The sequence below is a fragment of the Triplophysa dalaica genome, chromosome 4 (assembly GCF_015846415.1).
Source record: "Triplophysa dalaica isolate WHDGS20190420 chromosome 4, ASM1584641v1, whole genome shotgun sequence".
In the NCBI taxonomy this organism is placed as follows: Eukaryota; Metazoa; Chordata; class Actinopteri; order Cypriniformes; family Nemacheilidae; genus Triplophysa; species Triplophysa dalaica.
Window position 1 is genome coordinate 27,363,313 of NC_079545.1, and position 24,793 is coordinate 27,388,105.

The following is a 24,793-nucleotide window of genomic DNA, read 5'->3' on the forward strand; positions in this document are numbered from 1 at the left end:
GCTACGGATGTCACCCTGTGTAATTTCGTGAAAAAAAGGGTCAGAACATGCCTCATGCAACAAAAGTAAAAGTACAACACTGCCCCACCTCTGTGTCAGCAGTTCTTTGTGCAGACTGTTCTGGATGCTTTTCTGTAGGCCTTTCTCTAGGTGTGGACTCCTGCAACTCATGTTGCAGACAGAAAGAATAGGTACACAAGTATATACAAATGAGGGTAAAGTTATTTATGCACTTACAGGTTCTTCCAAAGGACAATCTGAGAGGGTTTCTTCACTGTCCTGTGCAATGGAAATAAATGGGTATTACAAAGTGTTGCACTCTTTCCTTGTGATGTAAAAGTTAAAAAAACACAACTTACTGCATATGCTTCAGCCACCACTTGCTTGGGAACAGGTAAAAGTGTTGGTGTATTATCTAAAACTGCACAAAAGAGGGGGGGGATAATGTCATTACAATTTACTATACTAAACGAAATTGTGATTAATAACTCATGGCAACATATTTTATATGAACTAAAAGTTTAGAAGTTTTCACTTTCACAAACATTTCAAATGACTGTACCAGCCATTTGGATTATACTTTTAATGCAGCAACAAACCATTTTACAGTGTACTAGGAGAAATGAAAGCTCATTTAGCCTACCAGTAATGAAGGTGTGGCTGCTACTGGTCCCTGGCTTTGGGTCTAAGGAAGAGCTGCCCCCAGGGATGCCCTCCACAATGGGTCGGTTTGAATTCAACCCAAGGGCCAGCTCTTCTGCTGGGGTATATTGTGGGGGTGCAGGACCACCACCTGTTTTTTTTCTTTCAGCCTTTTTCTTGGTGGCTGTTATAGACAAACATATCATTTAACAGTGGCTTTTAAGAGGAAAAAAGTGGCTTTTTAAAATAAGGACTGTATAAGAAGTAAAGGATACCATTTTGTAGAATATTTTTGTACTTCACTTTTACTTGTTCCCATGATCTAGTGACTCCCGTGGTGGCTCTGACAGAAAAGATCAAAGTTTATGAAATAAAAAAAAATACATACAGTAGAAAGTGATAGAAACATCTAACATGGAACACTTACGCATTTAATGTGTCTGCTACTTTTTGCCAGCCCTCTCGCCTGGCTTTTGCAGACTTTGAGGTGTTCCCTGGTGTTTTAATTAAATTTTCAAATTCGGCATAACCTTCTATTAAAAGCTCTTGTTCTGCTTGGGAGAAAAACTGGGCGCGTTCTTTAGCCATGATGAGCAGCCAATAGCAGCGCTGCTGATCATTGTTTCTACTATCGATACATATCCCCTTTTAAACAAGCGCATGAACGCGCAATTATCTCAGATAACTCAATCCAGTGATACTAATCATATCCGGCAGGTGTTTTCGAAGAACCCAATTAGCCGGATCATGATTAGCAGGATGATATCATCTCGGATGTGTCATTTGATCTCGGATGTAATAAGCGACGTACGAAGAACGGGCCCCTGGAGGCATAACAGATAAATAAAGTCTGACAGATTTGTAAATGTAAACAAAGCAGCTTTACAGAAACTGTAATGGTAGAAGAATATATACTTTAAATATGTATATATTATATATATAAAATATTTTTTATTTTACACTTTAAATGGAAAGATGATAATTTAAATATAGTTTTTTATTTATTCATAAAAATATTCTCATTTAGAACGATTTTTAAGAATTTACAGTTATAATTATGGCCATATAATGGTAATAGTGTGATAAATCACTATCTGTTCTGTAGGCGGTGTCAGTAAGATTAGAATGTCCACAGATCCACAGTGTGTTGTGGAATATTTTGTTTATACACTAGACATGTAATAATCATGACCTGAGAGTTCTGTAAGCCAGTCACCATCACACATACAACACACAAAACATCACAATCCACTTCAAAGTTCATCTTATCTTTATTTTAGGACATTATGTTGTAAAATTGATTCAACATTCTGAAGACATTTAACTTCCAAATATCAATCATTGAGAACAATCCATTCTCTACAGCTATTCTACAAAGATTGGTTGTTTAAGAGAGAAGGAGACGTCTGCAATTCAGAATGTGAATCTGTCTGAGTGTTTACATGGACACAAAGGGTCTTATAGGGGCAGAGAGTTGATATCCACGCAAATTCAGGCTAGAAGTTTCAGCAATCATTCGATTCACCGTGACAAGCATGTACTCATCTTGTCCTAAATATACCTGAGAGAGAGGGAGAGATAGAGGGAGAGATAGAGATAGAGGGAGCGAGAGAGAGAGAGAGAGAGAGATAGTGAGAGAGAGATAGATAGTGAGATAGGGGGAGAGGGGGAGAGGGGGAGAGAGAAATACTTATTTCAATTTGATCATCAGTTTAACTGATCTGTTATTGAATAAGATAAATAGCTCACCTTGATCACATAGTGTGTTCCACCACAAAGAAACAGACGAATAAAGGATATGGCTTTGAATTCAGCAAAATTCTTTCCAAGTTTTCCCTCTAGAGCTGACTTTACCTAAATAATCATAAATACAGTATATAAGGGGATATGATACCAATCAAAACAATATTTCACAACAAATACTCAACTGTATGAAAGATATTAGTTGTTTCTGATGATTGACGGGTCAATATATTGCTGCCGTATACATTTGACTGATTTCATTTGTTTTACTCAAATCAAAATATTCTCCTTTTATATTTTGTGTCTCACCTTATTACAGACGTCCTGGATCTCTTGAGTTGCTGATTCTTCAGGACTCCATTCATTCATTTTTTCCATGGTTGTCATGTTCTGGTGCTGATGAGCGAGAGATGAGTTAGAAATACTTGATCAGGTCTGCTGTAACTATTTGACGCGACTGCACTATTTATATAGTCTAGAGGATCATGTCACCTGAGTCATCATCAGATCATGTCACGTGACCTAAGTATGTTTTTTTATATATATATTTTCATATATAAAATGCAAACAAAACAATACTGCCACATATTATAACTGCATTTAGTTAAAACTACATATTAAACAGCTGTAATTCTTAACCCTTCGCTTTTTTCTCATTTAAAACTGTTAGACATTTAAGAAATTTAAGAAACACAGCAATCGAGAAAAATGATCACATTTGGAGGACATTGACCTGTTAAAGCTGTAACTGCAAAGATTTGAACATAAATGTAAGTATTAGGAGAGTTGTGTACTTCATTACATTCATGCAGTTGGCAGATGCTTTTATCAAAAACTGTGTAAATATAGACAAAGCAGCTTTACATAAACTGTAGTGGTAGAAGATGTTATAAATAAAATATATATATATATATATATATATATCATATGTTTTACACTTTAAATGGAAAGATAATAATTTTAAATATTGTTTTTTATTTATTCATAAAACTATTCTCTAACATTTAGAACGATTTTTAAGACGTAATAGTTATAATTATGGTCTTATAATGGTAATAGCTTGTTAAAACATGATCTGTTCTGTAGGCGGTTGTCAGTAAGATTAGAATGTCAATCAATCACATAATGAACACAAAAAGTTTTAGGACGAAACGTAACAGTAACTGACTCAATTCCTGTTAAATTTGCTCAATAAATTCCAGAGAGGCAACAATGTGTGACCACCCCCATGCCCACAACCCCTTAATTCCAAGTTAAAACAGTTTTAACACAAATGTTTTACCTCCAAACTGTTTTAATCTGAATCATTTCTGATCCATTTTAGATGTTTGGTTGATTCCGTGACCTCAATGAATGACAAGTGGATGATCATTATTTTATTGACACAAATGATGTCAATTCCTGTATATTGTGACATCCCTTATATCAATAAGAAATATGAAATACTTTGATTTCCTCTTTACAATGTATATCTAACATGCTTTTCTGTATCTCTGTGGCAAAAGCGTGGGCAAGATCATGGGTTTGATCCTGGGGATTGAACATACTTAGAAACAATTGTGTAGTATAATGTAATGTAAGTAGCTTCTGATAAAAGCGTCTGCCAAATGCTCAAATGAAATGCTTTCCTCTAACACATTTCCCCCGACAGGACTCCAGACTGCCACTAAAACAGACGCATTGGCGACAAAAATATGAATTTGCGAGTGATGTTTTTTGTAGAGATCACCACTGGTGAACATGCAAATAAAAAAAAAAAAAATGTTTCCAACACAAGCGCCTCACTTCATAAACATGAGTGTACAGAATGTCAAGGGGAGAGAGATCTGTGCAGATAAACCTCACTTTCTGACGCCAAGCTCTTCTGAAAGAAGAGCATCAGTGTTTGAAGAACTGTGTGAATATGATTTATCCAAAAATATAACATTATGATAAATGTGTTTGCAACAGAAGACATATGTTTTCTTTTGTGATATTTTTAATGTAGTGCTTCATTTTGCAAGAGATTTGAGGCATTTGCATTTTGTCTGTGCAATTCTTAGATTTGTGTGTAAAGTTTTGAAAAAAGAGTCAAATGCTTGAAAATGTTTGTAAGGAGTTATTAAAAAACTGTAATAGCAATTTTGGCCAAAACCAAATTCAGGAGAGCCGTGCGTCTCTTGCTCTTCAGTGAACATGTGAACTCGCCCACCATGAAACCTTCACCTTTTCACTCATTAGAAGATTCAGGAACAGTGTGAGTTTATGTCATAAACTGTAACATAATAAACTACTTTATACAATATGTGACCCTGGATCACAAAACCAGTCTCAAGTAGCACGGGAACATTTTACGTTAATGCCAAAAGTTATTTTATGCCAAAAATCATTAGGATAATAAGTAAAGATCATGTTCCATGAAGATACTTTGTAAATTTCCTACTGTTAATATATAAAAACTTTATTTTTGTGAGTGGATGACCAGTAACAGTGCCTCTTATTAACAACCTCAAAGGCAACATTCTCAATATTTTGATTCATTTGCACCCTCAGATTCCAGAGATTTAAACAATTGTATCTTTATCAGATATGATCATATCATAACAACCCAAGATGTAAAAATCTTGATTTCGAAAATTTGACCCATAAGACTGGTTTTGTTGGTCACATATATGGTCAGAATGTCTGTTGTACGGTTTGAGAACCCACCAACTGTGACCAATGCAGTGCACTGTAGTAAATAAACACAAGGGTTCTACTGTAAATGAAATGTATTATAGCCTGCTGTTTGTTATGCTGAAATATCTATTACAGTATGTGTACATTAGAACATGTGTACATAACAGTAGATTGTTATTCTCATTTCTAAATGCATGATAAATTCCCGTCACTGTATATTGACTCACATGAGACTGGACTCTCTGTACAGTCTCTCACGTTGTCAATGTTAACCGTGGTTTATCACGTGATCAATGACTGTGGCCCTAATCTCAGTCGAGACCACTCTTCTTGTTCCTCGTCCTCTTCCTCCTCTTAATCCCCTTCCAACTCATCCTCCTCTAATGGAACTCTACCTCGTCCTCTAGCTCTTCCTCCAACTCCTCTCACTCTGTCTGCTTTGTTTGCACCATTGTTTTAAACCTATAACTTGACCCATGACCTATCTATAGACCTCTTCTAAAGTCATGATTGGTTGGTGTTCAGTAAAGCAGTGTGTGTTTGCACATGTGAGGCATTGATGAATAAATGTGGTAATTTGATGGTTGTGTTTGAAAAAGGAAATCAATATACTTCCTGTAAGATTTTTGTGTGTTACATAGAGAATTGTGTGTTGTGTTTTGCAGATTTTGTGTGTGGTTCTGGTGTTTGAGTGATGGGTTTCAGAAATCGTGTGACAAGTAAACATTTTGTGTGTAAGCAGTTGAAAAAAACTGTAAATCTACTTTTTTACTTTTGATGAGTTTTAGTGTAGAAGGATTAATTAGATTTTCCAAAAAGTCAGAGAAAAGTTTTTAATTTATGATATTATAACACAAACAATGGAGAGAAACTTGACCATCTCACAACCATTGCATGAACTTCATTCTCCCAAACTGAGAAATATTGTTTTAAACACGGTTAAATCGTTGGCTTAGTGAGGTCATCAGTAATTAGTTTTTTTGGTAATTTCTTATTTTTATCTAAAAAAAGCCTGTATTTGATGACCAAAAATCCTTCTTTTCCCATACAGTGTAATAGGACCACACTCTCACACTCCAAAAGTGTTTTTGCAACTAGTCATTGTTTCATGATCCAGATCCAGTGTGATGTGGAATATTTTGTTTATACACTAGAAATGTAATAATCATGACCTGAGAGTTCTGTAAGCCAATCACCATCACACATAATATCAACAATACACAACAACAAACAAGACATCACAATCCACTTCAAAGTTCATCTAATCTTTATTTTAGGACATTTAGTTGTACAATAGATTCAACATTCTGAAGACATTTAACTTCCAAATATCAATCATTGAGAACAATCCATTCTCTACAGCAATTCTACAAAGATTGGTTGTTTAAGAGAGAAGGAGACGTCTGCAATTCAGAATGTGAATCTGTCTGAGTGTTTACATAGACACAAAGGGTCTTATAGGGGCAGAGAGTTGATATCCACACAACTGCAGTGCAGAGTTTTGTGCAAAACCTTGAATCACCTTGACATGTATGTACTCATCTTGTCCTAAATATACCTGAGAGAGAGAGAGAGAGAGAGAGAGAGAGAGAGAGAGAGAGAGAGAGAGAGAGAGGGAAATACTTATTTTCAACTTTATGTGGTGTAATTTGATCATTAGCTTCAATGATCTGTTATTGAACAAAATAAATAGCTCACCTTGATCACATAGTGTGTTCCACCACAAAGAAACAGACGAATAAAGGATATGGCTTTGAATTGAGCAAAATTCTTTCCAAGTTTTCCCTCTAGAGCTGACTTTACCTAAATAATCATACATACAGTATATAAGGGGATATGATACCAATCAAAACAATATTTCACAACAAATACTCAACTGTATGAAAGATATTAGTTGTTTCTGATGATTGACGTGTCAATATATTGCTATTGTATACGTTTGTCTCTTTACATTTGCTTTACTCAAATAAAAATATTACTTCTTTTATATTTTGTGTCTCACCTCATTACAGATGTTCTGGATCTCTTGAGTTGCTGATTCTTCAGGACTCCATTCATTCATTTTTTCCATGGTCGTCCTGTTCTGGTGCAGATGAGCGAGAGATGAGTTAGAAATACTTGATCAGGTCTGCTGTAACTATTTTTCACGACTGCACTATTTATACAGTCTAGAGGATCATGTCACCTGAGTCATCATCAGATCATGTCACGTGACCTAAGTATGTTTTTTTTTTAAATATATATTTTCATATATAAAATGCAAATAAAACAATACTGCCACATATTATAACTGCATTTAGGTAAAATGCTGAAGTCTGTCAAAATGTCCTTTCGTCATTAGAGTCACACTTATTATCTGGATTTTATGAGCAAATTTAACAGGATTTATTTTCCTTTAGTGATTTTGATATAAAGACAATCATGTCGACATGTCGCCCATAACCCTGATTGTATATCTTACATTTAAGGGTTAGGGTTTGTTTAAAGAATAATTGTTAGTATTTAAATCACCTCAGTTGGTTCTTTATAAACTCCGTCAGATGCAGGTTTTTATTAATACAACCAAATGTATGATATGAAATTAAAACAACATTAGAATATTTCTCAATATGCAAGAAATCACAATTTAAAGAATTTTGTGTGTACATGTGATCTCAAACTAACAAGTCAAACCCATCAGAGATGAAATCTGACAGATTGGACACAAATTTATATAATATACAGTATATAAATTTATAAGTGTATGTTGAACAGTGGAGACATTTCATTTCATCAAAATTTTCTATCGCTTTGGATAAAAGCGGCGGCTAAGGGTGTAAATGAAAACAAAGCAGCTTTACAGAAACTGTAGTGGTAGAAGAATATATAAATTAAATATATATATATATATTTATTTTACACTTAAGATTGAAAGATGATAACTTTAAATATTGATTTTTATTTATAAAACTATTCTCTAACATTTAGAATGATTTTTAAGACGTAATAGTTATAATTATGGTCTTATAATGGTAATAGCTTGTTAAAACATGATCTGTTCTGTAGGCGGTTCTCAGTAAGATTAGAATGTCAATCAATCACATAACGAACACAAAAAGTTTTAGGACGAAACGTAACAGTAACTGACTCAATTCCTGTTAAATTTGCTCAATAAATTCCAGAGAGGCAACAATGTGTGACCACCCCCATGCCCACAACCCCTTAATTCCAAGTTAAAACAGTTTTAACACAAATGTTTTACCTCCAAACTGTTTAAATCTGAATAATTTCTGATCCATTTTAGATGTTTGGTTGATTCCATGAACTCAATGAATGACAAGTGGATGATCATTATTTTATTGGCACAAATGATGTCAATTCCTGTATATTGTGACATCCCTAATATCAATAAGAAATATGAAATACTTTGATTTCCTCTTTACAATGTATATCTAACATGCTTTTCTGTATCTCTGTGGCAAAAGCGTGGGCAAGATCATGGGTTTGATCCTGGGGATTGAACATACTTAGAAACAATTGTGTAGTATAATGTAATGTAGGTAGCTTCTGATAAAAGCGTCTGCCAAATGCTCAAATGAAATGCTTTCCCCTTACACATTTCCCCCAACAGGACTCCAGACTGCGACTAAAACAGACGCGTTGGCGACAAAAATATGAATTTGTGAGTGATATTTTTTGTAGAGATCGCCACTGGTGAACATGCAAATTTAAAAAAAAAAAAATTGTTTCCAACACAAGCGCCTCACTTCATAAACATGAGTGTACAGAATGTCAAGGGGAGAGAGATCTGTGCAAGTAAACCTCACTTCCTGACGCCAAGCTCTTCTGAAAGAAGAGCATCAGTGTTTGAAGAACTTTGTGAATATGATTTATCCAAAAATATAACATTATGGTAAATGTGTTTGCAACAGAAGACATATGTTTTCTTTTGTGATATTTTTAATGTAGTGCTTCATTTTGCAAGAGATTTGAGGCATTTGCCTTTTGTCTGTGCAATTCTTAGATTTGTGTGTAAAGTTTTGAAAAAAGAGTCAAATGTTTGAAAATGTTTGTAAGGAGTTATTAAAAAAGTGTAATAGCAATTTTGGCCAAAACCAAATTCAGGAGAGGCGTGCGTCTCTTGCTCTTCAGTGAACATGTGAACTCGCCCACCATGAAACCTTCGGCTTTTCACTCAGTAGAAGATTCAGGAACAGTGTGAGAATGACTGTGCCCCTATCTCAGTCGAGACCACTCTTCTTGTTCCACGTCCCATGTAAGATTATTGTGTGTTACATAGAGAATTGTGTGTTGTGTTTTGCTGATTTTGTGTGTGCTTCTGGTGTCTGAGTGTCAGGTTTCAGAAATCGTGTGACAAATAAACATTTTGTATGGAAGTAAATGAAAAAAACTGTAAATCTACTTTTCTACTTGATGAGTTTTAGGGTAAAAGGATTAATTAGATTTTCCAAAAAGTCAAAGAAAAGTTTTTATCGTCTGATTTAATGTATCAGACGATACGTTATCGTCTTTTATACGTTAAAAATTTATACGTATTATTTTATACGTATTATACGATTATACGTTATAATAATGTATATTATAACACAAACAATTGAAAGAAACTTGACCATCTCACAACCATTGCATGAACTTCATTCTCCCAAACTGAGAAATATTGTTTTGAACACGATTATTTCGTTGGCTTAGTGAGGTTATCGGTAATTACATTTTTTTGGTAATTTCTTATTTTTTATCTAAAAAAGCCTGTATTTGATGACCAAAAATCCTTCTTTTCCCATACAGTGTAATAGGACCACACTCTCACACTCCAAAAACGTTTTTTGCAACTAATCATTGTTTCATCCACAGTTGGTTGTAGAGAATATTTTGTTTATAAAAAATATAACTACAACACATTTATATTAAGCGATACAGAACTAAACTTAACCATTTATGTACCACAAATTGCGCAATTTTACAAAGCTCGGTTCTAAATCTATGTTTATATTTTCTATGAAATTATTCCTGGATAATTACATTTTCAATAATATAAATTAGTAATATGTAAAAAACACAAGACATGGAAGGACATCAGTCGTTATTTACTGTATGTATCCGAGCCCCGTATCAGGCCAAGATAACTGACTACGCCACCAGGGTCAATCGCCTTTAGAAATATGAATAAGACACACGGATTCGACAACTTGGTGGTGAAAATGAAAACAGAGGCGTGACCTTTAAGTTAATTGTTTTATTTAACTTATAACGAAGACAATTGAGATCGGTATGAAAAATATATTTAATTTAGAGACACTTCGTTAAAAGATTCTTCAGAGAAAACTTCAAAGAACACATTTCACATTTAAAACTCGTACAGACCAGGTGTAACTGAATGACACATAAACCCCAGGAGGAACCAGACCTGTGAGAAAGAGGAGAAATTGAAGTGCAGATCAGCAGGTCTCACACCAGCATGTGAACACACAACACTAAAAAAATAGATCAGTGCAGTCAATCATTCAATTCTCACTACTAGTAATCCATGCAGCGAAGTCTTCATATCTAGTCATACATAAATAATATATCATTGCATCACTGCCACATTGATATTAAAGCTGATGAAAAAATCTGGATGGCTTTATTCTAAGCGTTGAAAATTAGAATCGCATTAAACTGATGTGCAAAGTCTTCAAAACTCACTGTTCTTGTATCGTCCTCTACAACGCTGTCACTAATACAACAGTTTTCTCTTTCACTGTACAGAAGATTCTCTTTAATAGGGTTCAGAGACTTGATGAATCATTTATTTATGACCAAGAGAACATCTGCAGAACACAGATACCAGTAAAATCTGAAGGGATGTGTGCACTGGCTCCAGCTCACTTCATTAAAATAAATTGCAAACTGGTATGCCACAGAATTCGTACATAAAATACCAGCGTAATATGATTAACATTCGTGTATTTATGACCATAACTTGGGAGCGGTCGTTCTTTTGAAATTCATGTTCGCTTGTTAAAAACACATCAAATAATGCTAATTTAAGCTTGAATCATAAATGTACATTTCGTGGCCTTCCTGTGAATACATTTCTACACTATCAAACTCATTTTTTAAGTTTTTCTTATTTTGGGTTTCTAGGATTTTGGGTTGTTGTACTGACTCCCTAAAGTTTAGATAACTTACATAATTATGTCAAATCAAATGGATTGGACAAATAAATTGCTCTGAAAAAATAATGAATTACTAGTTACTTATTACATATTCAATAGTGTAATTAGATTACTATACAAATTACTCTGTCCAAAAAGTATTTAGTTACTCATTACTATTTACTTTCTATATCCTACATCGACCTTGATTAGTAAAGTAATTCAAGGATAGACATGAAACGGCTTATTTAATTCATTCAAATAAATAATATTATTAACCTGGCCAAAGTATTACAAATGTGAGAATTATACATTAAAGCACAGATTTTAAAGTTAGACTTTGAATTTTGATGTCAATACACTATTGCACATGCATGTATTGCACAAAGTATTGAGTTTAATTTAGTGGTGGGCATAGATTAATTTTTTTAATCTAGATTAATCTAGATTAATTCCAAGATTAATCTAGATTAATCTAGATTAAAATGGCTCATTTGAATTCTGCCGAAGGCATTCAGAATATGTGTGCTACCCAAATATTGACTAAAAGTAAGTCTTTGAGAACGGGTTTCTCAAGCCAGGTGGCGCATTAGACCAGGGGCTCATCTCCTGTTTCCAAAATGCATCACAAACTGCTTGAGAAAGCTGTTCTACTATGATAATTGTGATGAAAATAAATTATGTTCAATAAAATGTACTTGTGTTTACTTTCGAATTAGCTAAGGGATGATTTGCGTTTAGGTGGTACTTGAGACTGGAAGAGCTCCTACAGTACATTTACATTTAGTCATTTAGCAGACGCTTTTATCCAAAGCGACTTACAAAGAGTGAGGGAGCAACAAGCGATATGTCATACAGGAGCCATAATACATCAGATCTCAATATAAAGTTACTGGTTTCAACTAAAGCTAGACCAGAACCTGTTTAGAGAAAGTGTTTTTTTAAACCAATTCCGCATTGCACAAGGTGCAAACAACCTTAGTCTTGTCGATGTTTCTATTGGGAAGCTTCTTAAAAATGTATTTTCCCTGAAGCAAACCCGGCGGCTTCATAGCATGTTAGCACGTCACGTTTGATGCGGTAATTTCACAGTAACGTTATGTTGTGTTCAGACCAAACGCGAATGGCGTGTCAAGCGCGAGTGATTTATGTGTTAATGCAAAGAGCCAATAGACCTACTTGCTGCTTGAATCGCGCGAATGAATCCCTGGTTATGAGATGATGAGGCGGCTTCTGCTTCACGCGAGTTGAAAAATCTCGTTCTCGCCTCGTATAGTGCAGTTAAGCTGGTATACATCCGCGCTAAAATATCAAGGTGAAAGTCATCATAGCTTGCGTAGTATAGACCCAGCTCCCAACCCAACTTTGAGAATAGATTAACGGCGACATTTTTTTTAACGCGCGATAATAGTCTCACTGCGTTAACGCCGTTTACGGCCCACCACTAGTTTAATTACATCAAAAGTAACTGTAATGAAATTACAGAAGAAATAAGAGTAATCCCTTACTTTACTTTTTCAAGGGGAAAGTAATTAAAATACAGTAACTAATTACTTAGTAACTAGTTACACCCAACATTGCAGACAGCATGCAAAAATGTATGATGATTACCAACTCACAGCTGTTCTCTTCTCCCCTCTTCTCTCCAAATGAACTCAGAGCACTTCAAAGCTCACCAATGAACTGGATATAACAAATACCATATTTTATATGAATAAAGATTCTTCATATTCGTGTTTTGTATCATTTGAAATATCTCTGTGCGATTGATACAACGGTCTCATATCCACAGCAGTGGAACAGATCATAACATACGTTTGAGGCTTTAAAGATATTCTGCTCACGGTTGTGTCTTCATGCAAATGGCCATTTGTGGCCTGATCAGATCCAGGACAGAGTCCTTTGCACAATTATATAAGGTATAAATAAATATATTTTTCACAATAGACAGTGCAATTTTTAATGATAAAGGGATATATGCCCACTGGAGGGTGTGAAAGTTTGCCTGTGCAGATCTAGTGATAGTCCTGCAGGCAAGCATTGGAGACTTGAATCTGATACGGGCCTCAACCGGTAGCCAGTGGAGTGAGATGAAGAGAGGTTTCACATGAGCCCTTTTGGGCTGTTGGAATATGAGGCATGCTGCTGCGTTCTGAGATACATACTAGACCAAAGCACTAATGTCCTCGTTTGGTGTGTTTGTAGTATGACTACCCAACTGTTAAGCTTGTGAGGTCAGTGAAGTTACCATGCTGCGCTCTCTCTCTCTAGTGTAATAACATGGCGGAAATATTTTCGCGAGATCTGGCAGCGATCTCACGTTACCTGAGGAGTGAAAACCTGCTACCATGTCCCAGCTATCTAGCTGTGTGTTTTTTATTGCATTTTGATGAATAAGCAAATCAGAATTTATATAGTTTTAATGTTGTGAATGACAGTAAAAATGATCTGCGTGGGCGACTAAAAGATTTATACACTTTAACACATTGGCTACACTAGTCCAAATCAAGGCTACAGCCAAGACGTTAATATTATACCATAAATGGCCTCGATTTCGTATGGTGGACTAAAAGCCCATTCAATTTATGGCTAAATCGTGACTACAGCTCGACCATGTAATGAAATAGCATTTAAATCTTGCTGATATTTTTTAAACATGATGAGATACAACAACAATATCTGCACTAACAGGCCAAAGAACGATGATGAACCAGTCTTGACTACACGTGGGCTTCAATAAGCCGATCTGAATTGAGCTGGCTATGCACAAAACATGTCAAAGTAATTCAACGAAACGCAGCAAAAGTGGTAAATAATAAAGAGATAGCCTTGCACTGTTGAACACGTCCTGTTTCTTAATAGAAATCTTTGGATTTTTCTTTTTGCCACAAAATAAAATGTTAAAGTCCACAATTCACAATCATGTAACAGTTATAAAATGTTTTTTGTCATGTTTGTCTTCATGAGCCTCGACTATGAGGACCAAGACAAACTTTTCCGTGAATAACTGCATATGTTGATAGAAGCACATTCATAATAATGTTGTTTTGTTCCATTTACGGATGCTTTTTAAATTCAGTCATAGACTCAATATTTCAGACAGACTAGCCTAGCCCTATAACGGCTACATTAACACTAATACATGATAAGCTGGTTGTTATTTTTTATTTATGTGAAGAGGCATATTACATGAAATATTCAAAAATATAAATGGACATAAGGCAGCATTTCCCCACTTTGATCACAAGATGGCGCTAGTGTGCACAGTTTTAAAAAGCTTCAAGTAACAAACCATTTTATGATTGAGGGGAAAACCTCAATGCTTCGCAAAGCTTCATTTCACCATCACTAGTTTAAAAACACTTATACGTTGAAGAATCCTAATGAAAGAGATGTTTGACAAAAGTTCATTTGAAGTCGTTTGCTTGTATAATATTATCTGGATTCTGGAATCAATAAACAGTCACACAGTCAAACAGTCTGATTCAGAAAAAGTGGGGGTTTGCTTTTTGCAAATGGTGCTATAGTGTATTCTGAACAAACAATATTGCAAGAGTTTGAAAGTTCACAAGATGCATTGCAGCATTGTCCAAATCTGTGTTTCTAATTTATTTTTCTTTTTAAGATTATTGTTTTAGTTCTTGCTGGCTCAAAGTTATCGTTGTTACTGTTATCTGTTGTGTTTAGAGTTTTCTAAATGAATGACGGAAAATGTTGGTCTGTTTGAAGAGGAAAACATGTCCTACTGTCAAAAAAGACAAACATACTGTATTTGTTTAGTTGATAATAATTATTCCTTATTTATGTTCAAACAACAAAAAATATTTTGTTCTGTTGTTCATCAGCTGAACTAGAATGACAGAGAAGTTTTGGCATGAAACTCTAGGGGGTGTTTCCAGGACAGGAACAAAGTCTAGTCTCAGATTAAATGTGAGAGATGCCTTGATGGAAAACAACTTGCACTGACATATCTGAAAATGTATCACTGTGATTGTTTTCTCTCAAGATTATTTAAATAAACTTTTTTCCATTCCATTTTCTACCGCTTATCCGAACTACCTCGGGTCACGGGGAGCCTGTGCCTATCTCAGGAGTCATCGGGAATCAAGGCAGGATACACCCTGGATGGAGTGCCAACCCATCGCAGGGCACACACACTCATTCATTCACTCACGCACACACTCACGCACACACTCACACCCTACGGACAATTTTTCCCGAGATGCCAATCAACCTACCATGCATGTGTTTGGACCAGGGGAGGAAACCGGAGTACCCGGAGGAAACCCCCGAGGCACAGGGAGAACATGCAAACTCCACACACACAAGTCGGAAGCGGGAATCGAACCCCCAACCCTGGAGGTGTGAGGTGTGAGGCAAACATGCTAACCACTATGCCAGCATACCCCCCTATTTAAAACAACTTTATTATCCTAATTTAACTAAAGCCTCTTCCTGGTTTAAGATGATCCTTGTCTGGGAAACCAGCCCTATATGGCACATTCCTGAAGTCTCAATCAATCTGACACAACCACTTTACTACATGGGGCAGCTGATTGGTTCCTTCCATATCAGCAGCCAATGAGCTTGCTCCACGTTTAATTCTGGGCTAAGTTTAGCAGGTTTATTCATTTATGTTATATGTGCAGCCGCAGCATGTTGTGTTTGTATTGGCAGTAGCAACAAGTCTCCGTACTTGCTCCACCGCAGCAGAGAAGCAGATCTATTCTGCAAAGAACAAATATATTTATATGTCATGTACACTATCATTCCAAACCCTCTGAGAGTTGTCATGACAGAACTATGTTGTGACAACTAATTAGCCTAAACATGCATTTTTAAGTTGGGTGAACTTCAGTCTCTGTGTGTTGAGTTAACTTAAAAACGTGCTTGTGATGGATTGCCTTATTATTTTAAGTTGACTCAACAACCTTTTTAGTGTGCAAACTTCAAACTTATTCAGATAAACAGATCAACTGATTCACAATTTCTAATAATATGACAGCCACACAGCTTTAACCTCACAATGTAGTGCCACATAACATCCACAATACACAACAATCCACTTTAAAGTCCATCAAAACTTTATTTATGATTTAACAGACAATCCATTCTCTACGTAATTTCCAGCTGTTGTGGTAAGTTTTTGTAGTTTATTTCAAATCTCCAAATGAATTATGAAACCTAATAAAACACATTTGATGAATGATAAGACTGTTACAACAATGTGACATTATGACATGTAAATCATATCACAATATTGTAGAAAGAATGAATCTTGTGAAGCATTGGAGTGTGTAGAAGAGAGTCTGTTATGCTGGATGTAAATCTATTACATCTTAAAATGATTTTAAAATGTCTGCTTTAGTTTTTGGGTACTGGTGTCCATTAAGAGTCAGTTTCCCTCCATTACACGCCAGAGCTTGGAAAACTTTCACATGTATGCACTCATCCTCTCCTGCAAGTCCAACATATATCTGAGAGAGAGAGAGAGAAAGAGAGAGAGAGAGAGAGAATGAGAGAGAGAGACAAGTGTCATGTCCTGACATTAAAAAAGAGCGATCAGCACAACAAAGCACAACTGGGAAACAAGAGTCAACGGGAGAAGTATTTCATTGTTTAAAAACTAATTTTACAATAAAAATAGGCATTAATACATTTTTTTACAACTAATTAGCCAAAAATAAATAGGTGAAATGACAATGTCATTTGCCATTTAATATTATAATGGGCAATAAAATGAGTAGTTTTTAAAATATTTAATAAATGAAATATAAATCTGTCAATAAATACTTCAAATTAAAAGGGGATTTAAAAAAGTACATTAAACACTCAATAAGTACATAATTTTAAAGTGCATTAATGATTTCCTAAATAAAAAGTGGAATTTCAAAATGTATTTGAAAATTGGATTTATTTAAAAGAGGAATAAATAATTGGATTTACAAATCAGTCATTTAAAAGCGTCTGCCAAATGAATAAATGTACATTTAAAAGGTGATTCCTTTGACCATTTCTATTTCCCCACAACATTTACTTTTCTGATTTGCTATTTAATTCACTTAATCATTTGGTTTTTCCCTTCAGCCTCTCTATTTAACATTTCTCTGACCCTTTGGTCCTTGTACTGGATAACCGAGGTTAATCAAGTGCAAATTAGATGTCAGAAATATTGTAAGATTTGATTTTTATTATTATAACTGTATTTAATTGGTTGTACTTCATTGAGAAGTCAAGGATTTTTCTTTTATAAAATACAATTTAATTATTTAATTAATCATTTTAACATTACCTCACTTAAAAAAGAACTGACTCACCTTGATAATATAGTTTATTCCAGCAACAATTCCTTGCATAAAACTTATGGGAATGAAGGTAGGAAATTTCTGCTCAGCTTTCTTCTCCACATCTGCTTTTATCTGAATTAACAATTTTTAGAAAGCAAATTTTTACACTTTCGTAAATTAAGATAAAATAAATTCTGACCATTTTATGTCATTATATATTTAAAATTGTTGAGTGTCCAAACATTTGAGTGATTATTTTACTAGAATCTGAATAATCTCTCACCTTCTCACAGATGCTGTGTATCTCTGGATATAGACTTGTGATGTCACCGTAACCTCCGACAGGTCTGGACATCTTTGTGCTGGTTATGAATTGAGAGATGAATCAGAAATACTCGATCAGATTTGGTGCAACTTTCACAAAACGTCACTATTTATACAGTCAAGTGTAAATCATCACCAGGACACGTCATGTGACCTCAACAATTAAGGTGTTTCTTAATAAAGAGCTTTTATCAACAATTCCTCCAAACCGTCTCTCACTAATCCATGAGGGTTTGAGTCTGACGTAATCACTGGGGTTGGGTATCGTTTTTTCTTTCTTTCTCAAGCTGATCCTCTTAAAATGGTACCTATAACTAATATGATACTTTTAAAAAAGATCCACAAAATCCCGGTGGACATTAAAGAACAAACATATATTCGATATTTTTTGAATTACTCATCAAATTCACAATTCAAGTTTTAAGTGAATGTGATATGAGCATATGCTCACTAACAGGCCTAGAAAGATGTTAAAGTGTTTACTGTTTACTCTTCAGCTTCAACTAATACTCACAATAGTTGTATGAAATATGGACAGAAAATGTGCTGAATATATGAACAGATTAAGTTCATATAGAGAGAGCCTTCTACATGATATGTACATTAAAACACACAGTATGTTTGTGAATAAGTATAATTTCATGCCTAAACATGCAGTTAGAGTTAAAAGAGTGACTGCATGTGTGTGTCTCACTCGTCTTTCTTCCTCCTAAACTTCATCCTCCCTTTATTAAACTACACATCACACACCACAGAAACAACTGCAAGTTAGTCATTAAAACAGAATACATGACTAAATACTTTGAGAACAGATAGCGACAATGCCTACAAACAGAAATATTTTGCTTAAAATTCTCACTAGTTTAAAGAAATCTGGGTAACACTTTCCTTGAAGCATTTATGTATAATGCATTATAAAGAGTTTTTAAAGGGTTAAATACATTATAATTCTTCATATGTGTGTTGTAATGCATTATACGTAGTAGTAAAGAAGTATTACCAAATTAAAATGTGTAGTGTAACAATGAATTGCTAAGTGTTATAATGCATTATAAGGTGCATTACAATGCTTTAAACTACTTTAATAATGCATTATACATACATGCTTAAAGGAAAGTGTTACCAAAATCTTAGAAGCAATTAGTAAGGCCGGTCAGTGCGATGGGTCGGGGGGCATCCTGCCCAGAAGAAAAAATAGTCTTTTTAAAAAATGCATTCTGGTACACTGATAAGAAAAAAAGCATTATTTGACTTTAGTAGCACGGGAACATTTTGTATGGATAAAGATGATCGATTTTTCTTTTATGCCAAAAACAATCATAAGGATATGAAGTAAAGATCATGTTCCATGAAGATATTTTGTCATATATAAAAACTTTCTTTTTGTGAGTGGATGGCGGGTCACAGTGCCCCTGATGAATAACTTCAAACGCAATTTTCTCAATAACATTTTTTTTTCACTGTCAGATTCCTGAGTTTTAAACAGATGTATCTCAGCCAGATATTGTCATATTCTAACAACGCATACATCACTAGAAATCTTATTTATTCAACTTTCAGATTATGTAAAATAAAAATTTCGAAAATTGTTGTCAATTTGGTTCAATAAAAGAAGAACTGTCACAATTGGTAAAAATGTCTTCAGTCTTTTTGCCTGAACAAGTATTTCAAGTGAACTGCATGCATCACATTCTCTGCATCTGTATATACAGTTGTGTTCAAAATTATTCAACCCCCACTGAAATTGATTGTTTTGGTCGGTTTGACATTGATTATGATCATTCAGTCATCCTGCTTACAATTAAATCAAAGAGGCACATGTAGGTCATACAAATATAACATAACATTTATAATGAAATAACCACAAATGTCTTTTCTGAGCTCACATCATTATCAGTTTTATTCAACCCCCAAGTGACATTCAATCTTAGTACTTAGTACAACATCCTTTTACAGTTATAACAGCTTTTAAACGTGAAGCATAGCTTGACACAAGTGTCTTGCAGCGATGTACGGGTATCTTCGCTCATTCATCATGGGCAAAACCTCCAGTTCAGTCACATTCTTAGGCTTGCGCACTGCAACTGCTTTCTTTAAGTCCCACCAGAGGTTCTCAATCGGATTTAAGTCTGGTGACTGCGATGGCCACTTCAAAATGTTCCAGCCTTTAATCTGCAACCATGCTCTAGTGGACTTGGAGGTATGCTTGGAATTATTGTCCTGTTGAAAGGTCCAACGTCTTCCAAGCCTCAGGTTTGTGACGGACTGCATCACATTGTCATCCAATATCTCCTGGTACTGAAGAGAATTCATGGTACCTTGCACACGCTGAAGCTTCCCAGTACCTGCAGAAGCAAAACAGCCCCAAAGCATGATTGACCCCCCGCCATGCTTCACAGTAGGCAAAGTGTTCTTGCCTTGTTCTTCCTCCTCCAAACATAGCGTTGATCCATGGGCCCAAACAGTTCTAATTTTGTTTCATCAGTCCACAGAACACTATCCCAAAACTTCTGTGGTTTGTCCACATGACTTTTGGCATACTGCAGTCGACTCTTCTTATTCTATGGGGACAGCAAGGGGGTGCGCCTGGGAGTTCTGGCATGGAGGACTTCATTACGCAGGGTGCGCCATATTGTCTGAGCAGAAACTTCAGTACCCACATCTGACAAATCTTTTCTCAGTTCCTTAGCAGTCACACGGGGACTTTTCTCCACTCTACGCTTCAGGTAGCGCACAGCAGTCGAAGTCAGCATCTTCTTTCTGCCACGACCAGGTAGCGTTTCAACAGTGCCCTTTGCCTTGAATTTGCGAATGATGTTTCCTATGGTGTCTCTTGGTATGTTTAACATCTTTGCAATCTTCTTATAGCCATTGCCCTTCCTGTGAAGAGTAATCACCTGTTCTCTTGTCTTCCTGGACCATTCTCTTGACCTCACCATGTTTGTAACCACACCAGTAAATGTCTAGAAGGAGCTGAGTATCACAGTCATTTTAAAGCTGCCTAATTGGTGCTTATTAGGCTTTATTGCTGCTCCCTGATATCCACAGGTGTTTTCAATACCTGATTGAAAACACTTCATTGAACCTCTGTTCTTCAGAGTGGTAGTCTTTAAGGGGTTGAATAATTATGTCAATGAAGAATTCACAAAAGAAACATTTACTACTGTATTACAAAACTAATTGATGTCATTTTAGTTGCATATGGTTCTTTAAGAAGTCCTTGTAGGATTTCATTCTGAATACAATTACAAATGTACACTAAATTCCCTAAAACCATTTACAGCATTGGGGGTTGAATAATTTTGAACACAACTGTATTATTCATGATATCAAGACTAGATTATTGTAACGCACTTTTAGGTGGTTGCACTGTAGGCTTATAACAAAAACTTCAGCTAGTTCAAAACACAGCAGCTCAAGTTCTTACACAAACAAAAAAGTGTGATTATATTAGACCTGTTCTGTCAACATTGCACTCATCACCTATTAAGCAACACATTAACTTTAAAATCTTGTATATTATGACTAAGAATTATAATTTATTTTCATAATTATTTATAAATTATTTATAATTACATGATTCCGTGTAAGTAGGTCAAGTGCACATTATGAACACTTGTGCCTCTTCCAGTGATTGGTGAGGAGAGGAGGGTGTTCATAATGTGCACTTGATCTACTTACACACTTCTTCTCCTGCCTCACCCCTTCTGCGCAGACCTCGCTGAACCTCGCCCCCCCTTGCCATAGATATTTATTGTATATAAACAACCATTTTTAAATTAAAACATTAAACATATGTAGTATAACAGTTAAAATGCATGCTCACAAATAACACTTTACATTCGCAGTCTTTGCTTAAGCTACATATTATTTCAAAATAATGGGATTTTTCAGCAAAATTGTGCATTCTTTCTAAAATGTTTTTGTGTTAACTTTAAATGTAGCCTATAATAAACACCAAAATAAATTGGTGTCACTAATAGTATTTCTCACATTTTCTCTCATCCTTCTCATCGAGGTTAACAGAAATTGAACAATTAATACACAAAGATATGTTGAGTTTATTCAAATTAATAAACCAATTTCACAGACAGAGTTTAGTTTATGCCAGGACATGGCTATATTAGAAAACTTAGGCAAATTTCAGCAAAATGTGATATCAGTTAAAATAAGCAATGTGAGAATGATCTCAATACTAAAATTAAAAGAATCATTGACATTGAACAAAACAACACACATACAGACTGCTTTATATATGCGTAAGCACCACTCTTCTAAATAATATTAAATACAAAATTAAAAAATATAACAAACTCTTGAAAATATCCAGGATCAATAAACGTTTTGAACTAAATCTTTTCTAAAAAAATATGTAATAACACAAGGGGGCACGGTGGGTAAGCACGTTCGCCTCACACCTCCAAAGTTGGGGGTTCGATTCCCGCTTCCGACTTGTGTGTGTGGAGTTTGCATGTTCTCCCCGTGCCTCGGGGGTTTCCTCCCCTGGTCCAAACACATGCATGGTAGGTTGATTGGCATCTCTGGAAAAATTGTCCATAGGGTGTGAGTGCGTGAGTGCGTGAGTGAATGAGTGAATGAGTGAGTGTGTGTGCCCTGCGATGGGTTGGCACTCCATCCAGGGTGTATCCTGCCTTGATTCCCGATGACTCCTGAGATAGGCACAGGCTCCCCGTGACCCGAGGTAGTTCGGATAAGCGGTAGAAAATGGAATGGAATGGAATGTAATAACACATCATTTCAGAGTTTACTATCCTAACAATTTAAAGCTTAAAGCATGAAGGGAATTAAAAATCCCTTTCAACCAATTATTTTGTTAACATTGAGTTAATGCACCTCAAAAGAATAAGATTTCTTTAAAATTCTTTACATATTTATTTATTATACGTATTCTTAAAATATTTAAGTACATATTTAATGTGCAAACTGGATAAGTTGAGTTCATTTAAATTTTCTAAGGCAATCGGTTGCCTAAATTTGTAAGTATTGTGTTTGATAACTTTGAATGAACTGAACGTAAAATGTCCAGCTCATCCAACATTTAAAACGTCCTGCACAAATCACAAGTAGATTGAACTAATGTAAATAATGAAACAATGAGTAACATCAACTGCTCTGTGGAACTGTGTAATGTAATCATTTGACTTTACTTTTAAAAATGTGTCTACTGATTGCAATTAAATCTCTAAGTAAAGTTGTGTATTCATTTTAAGTCAGTCAAACTTAATAACATATTTGTAGTCTTAACTTACTGCTTAAGTGTAATTAAGTACAGCTGACAGATCAACTGCAATGCATGCTGGGAGTCATGAATGAGTTTTGTACTATGATGTCACCCAGGATGCATTGCAGTATGAAGCTTTCTTTTGTTGATTGTTACCATTGTTGAGTTTCATATTCTGATTCTTGATGTCTTTATCAGTCTGATTGTGAATATATTTGTTTATTTAACATCATACTCTGGTATAACAGGACAAAACTAACACATCAATAACACAACACAGTGATGAACACTGATCAAAACAACGCTATCTTGAACACATTCATATGTTATGTGTTACCTTACCTCACTGCTCCTGGGGCCGTTCCTCGTACCTTCAATGTTCATCATGGACTTTCTGTCATAGCAACAGGTCAGCATGCTTAAACCTGCTCGGGAGTAGTCTCATTTACTGTAAACAGGATTATAATAATATAATCATAAGCGGAGGTGGTACGGGAAGTCTGTTGTGAATAAATTAATCCAATCTTTATATCATTAGGTGTGGTGCTGTTAGCCAGTCACGTATAAACACAAACACCTCTGTGACCGGACAGGTTTTTATCATCGCTTCCTTAACATTTAATTAAGAAATCACTGATTGTTGAAAAGAGGAACAACACAGGGTTTGTTTAAAGAATATTTGTTTGTATTGAAATCACCTCAGTTGGTTCATTTTCAATTCGTCAGATGTAGGTTTTGTATGAATACAACCGATAATATAGAATTAAAACAAGATAGAATATTTCTCAATATGCAAGTGTAACGAGGAGGGCGATACAGCTGATTCCCACTATCACTTACGACACTGGCCCCACCTCATTGGCCCGCGGCTCTGGCCCCGCCCTCCTCGTTACAGCAAGATATCACAATATAAAGAGTTTTTCTCTAAGTGTGAACTCTAACTAACAAGTCAAACCCATCAGAGATCAAATCTGACAGAGTGGACAAAAATAGATGCAATATATATATATATATTCATAAGTGTTTATTAAACAGTGGAGACATTTAGCTTTTATTCTCATTTGAAACTGTGTTGAATATAACAGAAATATAAACATTTAAGTCAAAACAATCAACAATAATTATCACATTGGGACGACATTGACCTGTTAAAGCTGTGAGTCCAAAGATTTTTCACATAAATGTAAAGGATTAGACGAGTTGTGTATTTCATTAGGAACATGACAGTATCACATAATACATTAGGTGCAAAAAAGCTAGACCACTACCTGTTGAGAGAAAGGGTTAGTGTATTTTTTTTTTCATTTGTCTGTCAGATATTCACAGAAGAGATGGGTTTTAAGTAGTTTTTTAAATGTTGTGAGAGATGTGGTTGAACGGACAGAGTTAGGAAGAATGTTCCACCAGGAAGGGGTTGTGAATAAGAACGAGCGGAAGAGCGATTTACTGCCCTTATGGGAAGGCAATACGAGTACTTTTTACAATTGTTACAACCAGTGTTCGTATTGTGTCAAGGGCAGGCTCTTGGGGGTCCCCTAACCAGTTCTCCAAAAAAAAAATGACGGAGCTGCCAGTACAAGCAAAAGTCACATAATAGTTTGGATCATTTTAGTAATTTGACCACATTACACGCATAAATGTCCTGTGGAGATGGTGGTCTAGTGGGTTAAACCACTGAACTGATAAATCAAAAGGTTGCTGGTTCGATCCCAGCATCCACCACCAGTGTGTCCTTGAGCAAGACACTTTACTCCATGTTGCTC

At 35.4% G+C, this 24,793-nt stretch overlaps 1 protein-coding gene across 1 annotated transcript; it reads right to left on the reverse strand.

Moving 5' to 3' along the window:
• Positions 1 to 16,238: 16,238 nt before the first annotated feature.
• Positions 16,239 to 23,394, reverse strand: LOC130419169 (cystatin-B-like). The gene is made up of 4 exons (XM_056745674.1): positions 23,373 to 23,394; positions 17,748 to 17,826; positions 17,495 to 17,596; positions 16,239 to 16,654 (listed from the first exon to the last, which is right to left on the reverse strand). The coding sequence occupies exons 2-4, from the start codon at positions 17,817 to 17,819 to the stop codon at positions 16,517 to 16,519; spliced, it is 312 nt and encodes a 103-aa protein (XP_056601652.1). The 5' UTR covers positions 17,820 to 17,826; positions 23,373 to 23,394; the 3' UTR covers positions 16,239 to 16,516.
• Positions 23,395 to 24,793: the final 1,399 nt, after the last annotated feature.

Bases quoted from the DNA above. Each gene is read 5' to 3' on its own strand.
- LOC130419169 (XM_056745674.1), bottom strand. From the start codon at position 17,819: ATGTCCAGACCTGTCGGAGGTTACGGTGACATCACAAGTCTATATCCA. The intron at 17,597-17,747 runs GTGAGAGATTAT...TTGTTAATTCAG, and splicing joins TACACAGCATCTGTGAGAAG to ATAAAAGCAGATGTGGAGAA. The intron at 16,655-17,494 runs GTGAGTCAGTTC...TCTCTCTCTCAG, and splicing joins GAATAAACTATATTATCAAG to ATATATGTTGGACTTGCAGG.